This window comes from Oncorhynchus masou, chromosome 18 (genome assembly GCF_036934945.1).
Source record: "Oncorhynchus masou masou isolate Uvic2021 chromosome 18, UVic_Omas_1.1, whole genome shotgun sequence".
In the NCBI taxonomy this organism is placed as follows: Eukaryota; Metazoa; Chordata; class Actinopteri; order Salmoniformes; family Salmonidae; genus Oncorhynchus; species Oncorhynchus masou.
The window spans coordinates 402174-407154 of NC_088229.1; the positions used below are offsets into that span (position 1 = coordinate 402174).

The 4981-nt window shown below is 44.1% G+C and overlaps 1 protein-coding gene across 1 annotated transcript; it reads left to right on the plus strand.

The window, feature by feature from the left end:
- The first annotated feature begins 531 nt into the window (after window positions 1-531).
- Window positions 532-4500, plus strand: LOC135503809 (uncharacterized). Its single transcript, XM_064921944.1, has 3 exons — window positions 532-597; window positions 3946-4183; window positions 4352-4500. The coding sequence occupies exons 1-3, from the start codon at window positions 532-534 to the stop codon at window positions 4498-4500; spliced, it is 453 nt and encodes a 150-aa protein (XP_064778016.1).
- Window positions 4501-4981: the final 481 nt, after the last annotated feature.

Sequence of the window (4981 nt, forward strand, 5' to 3'; positions counted from 1 at the left end):
TTCTTGAACTGCTTTGTTGGTTAAGTGCTTGTATATAAGCATTTCGGAGCATGTGATAAATAACATTAGATTTTTTTTTTATCTTTATTTAACTAGGCAAGTCAGTCAAGAACAGATTCTTATTTACAATGATGGCCTACCTGGCTAAACCCTAACAATGCTATGGGACTTCCACCGTTTGTGATACAGCCCGGGATTGAACTCTGTATTTGAATTTGGCATTCAGCTTCATGAGGTCGTCACCTGGAATGCATTTCAATTAACATCTGTGCGTTTTTAAAAGTTATTTGTGGAATTTATTTCCTCCTTAATGCTTTTGAGCCAATCAGTTGTGTTGTGACAAGGTCGGGGTGGTGTAGAGAAGATAGACCTATTTGGAAAAAGACCAAGTCCATATTATGACAAGAACAGCTCAAATAAGCAAAGAGAAATGACAGTCCATCATTACTTCATCATTACAGTCAATCCAGAACATTTCAAGAACTTTGAAAGTTTCTTCAAGTGCAGTCGCAAAAACCATCGAGCGCAATTATGAAACTGGCTCTTATGAGGACCGCCACAGGACTGGAAGACCCAGAGTTACCTCTGCTGCAGAGGGTAAGTTCATTAGAGTTAACTGGCTCTCATGAGGACCACCACAGGACTGGAAGACCCAGAGTTACCTCTGCTGCAGAGGATAAGGTCATTAGAGTTAACTGGCTCTTATGAGGACCGCCACAGGAAAGGAAGACCCAGAGTTACCTCTGCTGCAGAGGATAAGGTCATTAGAGTTAACTGGCTCTTATGAGGACCCCCACAGGACTGGAAGACCCAGAGTTACCTCTGCTGCAGGATAAGGATAAGTTCATTGGAGTTACAAGCCTCAGAAATTGCAGGCCAAATATATGCTTCACAGACTTCAAGTAACAGACATCTCAACATCAACTGTTTAGAGGAGACTGCGTGAATCAGGCCTTCATGGTTGAATTGCTGAAGAGAAGCCCCTACTAAAGGACACTGATAAGAAGAAGAGACCTGCTTGGGCCAAGAAACATGTGCAATGGACATTAGACTGGTGGAAATGTATCCTTTGGTATCCAAATTGGAGATTTTTTGTTCCAACCACTGTGTCTTTGTGACATGCAGAAGAGGTGAAGGGATGATCTCAACATGTGTGGTTCCCACCGTGAAGCATGGAGGAGGAGGTGTGTGGGTCCCGACGTGAAGCATGGAGGAGGAGGTGTGTGGTTCCCACCGTGAAGCATGGAGGAAGTGGTGTGTGGTTCCCACCGTGACGCATGGAGGAGGTGTGTGATACCCACCGTGAAGCATGGAGGAGGAGGTGTGTGATACCCACCATGAAGCATGGAGGAGGAGGTGTGTGGTTCCCACCGTGAAGCATGGAGGAGGAGGTGTGTGGTTCCCACCGTGAAGCATGGAGGAGGAGGTGTGATGGTGTGGGGGTGCTTTGCTGGTGACACTGTCAGTGATTTATTTTGAATTCAAGGCACACTTAACCAGCATGGCAACCACAACATTCTGCAGATATTCGCCTTCCGATCTGGTTTGCGCTTAGTACCACTATCATTTGTTTTTCAACAGGACAATGACCCGACACATCTCCAGGCTGTGTAAGAGCTATTTGACGAAGGAGAGTGATAGAGTGCTGCATCAGATGACCTGGCCTCCACAATCATCTGACCTCAACCCAATTGAGGCGACACAACAGTGGTAGGCTTGATTACCAACAATGGCGAGACAGCCTACAGGGAAGAGGTGAGGGCTCTGGGAGTGTGGTGTCAGGAAAATAACCTCTCACTCAATGTCAACAAAACAAAGGAGATGATCGTGGACTTCAGGAAACAGCAGAGGGATCACCCCTCTATCCACATTGATGGTACATTAGTTGAGAGGGTAGTAAGTTTTAAGTTCCTCGGCGTACACATCACGGACCAACTGAATTGGTCCACCCACACAGTCAGCATTGTGAAGAAGGCGCAGCAGCTGAAAAAACCCTGAAAAACAGCTTCTATCTCAAGGCCATCAGACTGTTAAACAGCCATCACTAACATTGAGTGGCTGCTGCCAACACACTGACACTGACTCAACTCCAGCCACTGGGACCGAGAGACTGAAAAACAGCTTCTATCTCAAGGCCATCAGACTGTTAAACAGCCACCACTAACATTGAGTGGCTGCTGCCTATATACATAAACTTGAAATCACTGGCCACTTTTGTATTTTAATTAACACTAGTCACTTTAACAATGTTTACATATTTTGCATTACTCATCTCATATGTATAAACTGTATTCTATACTATCTACTGTATATTAGTCTATTCTGCTCTGACATTGCTCATCCATATATTTATATATTCTTAATTACATTCCTTTACTTATATTTGTGTGTATTGGGTATGTGTTGTGAAATTGTTAGATATTACTACACTGTCGGAGCTAGAAACACAATAATTTTTCCATCAACCAATCAATAACATTTATTTATAAAGCCCTTCTTACATCAGCTGATGTCTCAAAGTGCTGTATAGAAACCCAGCCTAAAACCCCAAACAGCAAGCAATGCAGATGTAGAAGCACAGTGGCTAGGAAGAACTCCCTAGAAAGGCAGGAACCCAGGAAGAAACCTAGAGAGGAACCTGCAATAACATTGGCTAAACATGTGCATGTGACCAATAAAATGTGATTGGATTTGAATATCCTTGACTGATTTTTCTATATTTTTAGTGCAAGACCACACCCATGTTAATGTTTATTGGTCAATTGCGGACATCTTGTTTTAGGTACTAATCTGGAAAATATTACGTTGAGAGACCTTTGTCCATAGATGAGACCTTTGTCCATAGATGAGACCTTTGTCCATAGATGAGACCTTTGTCCATAGATGAGACCTTTGTCCATAGATGAGAGACCTTTGTCCATAGATGAGAACTTTGTCCATAGATGAGAACTTTGTCCATAGATGAGACCTTTGTCCATAGATGAGACCTGTGTCCATAGATGAGAGACCTTTGCCCATGGATGAGAGACCTGTGTCCATAGATGAGACCTGTGTCCATAGATGATAGATCTTTGCCCATGGATGAGAGACCTGTGTCCATAGATGAGAGACCTTTGTCCATAGATGAGACCTTTGTCCATAGATGAGACCTTTGTCCATAGATGAGACCTTTGTCCATAGATGAGAGACCTTTGTCGATAGATGAGAGACCTTTGTCCATAGATGAGACCTGTGTCCATAGATGAGAGACCTTTGTCCATAGATGAGAGACCTGTGTCCATAGATGAGATCTGTGTCCATAGATGAGAGACCTTTGTCCATAGATGAGACCTGTGTCCATAGATGAGACCTTTGTCCATAGATGAGAGACCTTTGTCCATAGATGAGAGACCTGTGTCCATAGATGAGACCTGTGTCCATAGATGAGAGACCTTTGTCCATAGATGAGACCTGTGTCCATAGATGAGACCTGTGTCCATAGATGAGAGACCTTTGTCCATAGATGAGAGACCTGTGTCCATAGATGAGACCTGTGTCCATAGATGAGAGACCTTTGTCCATAGATGAGACCTGTGTCCATAGATGAGAGACCTTTGCCCATAGATGAGAGACCTTTGTCCATAGATGAGACCTTTGTCGATAGATGAGAGACCTTTGCCCATAGATGAGAGACCTTTGTCCATAGATGAGACCTTTGTCCATAGATGAGACCTGTGTCCATAGATTGAGAGACTTTTGCCCATGGATGAGAGACCTGTGTCCATAGATGAGACCTGTGTCCATAGATGAGAGACCTTTGTCCATAGATGAGACCTTTGTCCATAGATGAGACCTGTGTCCATAGATGAGAGACCTTTGCCCATGGATGAGAGACCTGTGTCCATAGATGAGACCTGTGTCCATAGATGAGAGACCTTTGTCCATAGATGAGACCTTTGTCCATAGATGAGACCTGTGTCCATAGATGAGAGACCTTTGCCCATGGATGAGAGACCTGTGTCCATAGATGAGAGACTTTTGCCCATGGATGAGAGACCTGTGTCCATAGATGAGAGACCTTTGTCCATAGATGAGAGACTTTTGCCCATGGATGAGAGACCTGTGTCCATAGATGAGAGACCTGTGTCCATAGATGAGAGACTTTTGCCCATGGATGAGAGACCTGTGTCCATAGATGAGACCTGTGTCCATAGATGAGACCTGTGTCCATAGATGAGACCTGTGTCCATAGATGAGAGACCTTTGCCCATGGATGAGAGACCTGTGTCCATAGATGAGACCTGTGTCCATAGATGAGAGACCTTTGTCCATAGATGAGACCTTTGTCCATAGATGAGACCTGTGTCCATAGATGAGAGACCTTTGCCCATGGATGAGAGACCTGTGTCCATAGATGAGAGACCTTTGCCCATGGATGAGAGACCTGTGTCCATAGATGAGAGACTTTTGCCCATGGATGAGAGACCTGTGTCCATAGATGAGACCTGTGTCCATAGATGAGACCTGTGTCCATAGATGAGACCTTTCTCCATAGATGAGAGACCTTTGTCCATAGATGAGACCTTTCTCCATAGATGAGAGACCTTTGTCCATAGATGAGAGACCTTTGTCCATAGATGAGACCATTGTCCATAGATGAGACCATTGTCCATAGATGAGAGACCTTTGTCCATAGATGAGACCTTTGTCCATAGATGAGACCTTTGTCCATAGATGAGACCATTGTCCATAGATGAGACCTTTGTCCATAGATGAAACCTTTCTCCATAGATGAGACCTTTGTCCATAGATGAGACCTTTGTCCATAGATGAGACCTTTGTCCATAGATGAGATCTGTGTCCATAGATTGAGAGACTTTTGCCCATGGATGAGAGACCTGTGTCCATAGATGAGACCTGTGTCCATAGATGAGAGACCTTTGTCCATAGATGAGACCTTTGTCCATAGATGAGACCTTTGTCCATAGATGAGAGACCTTTG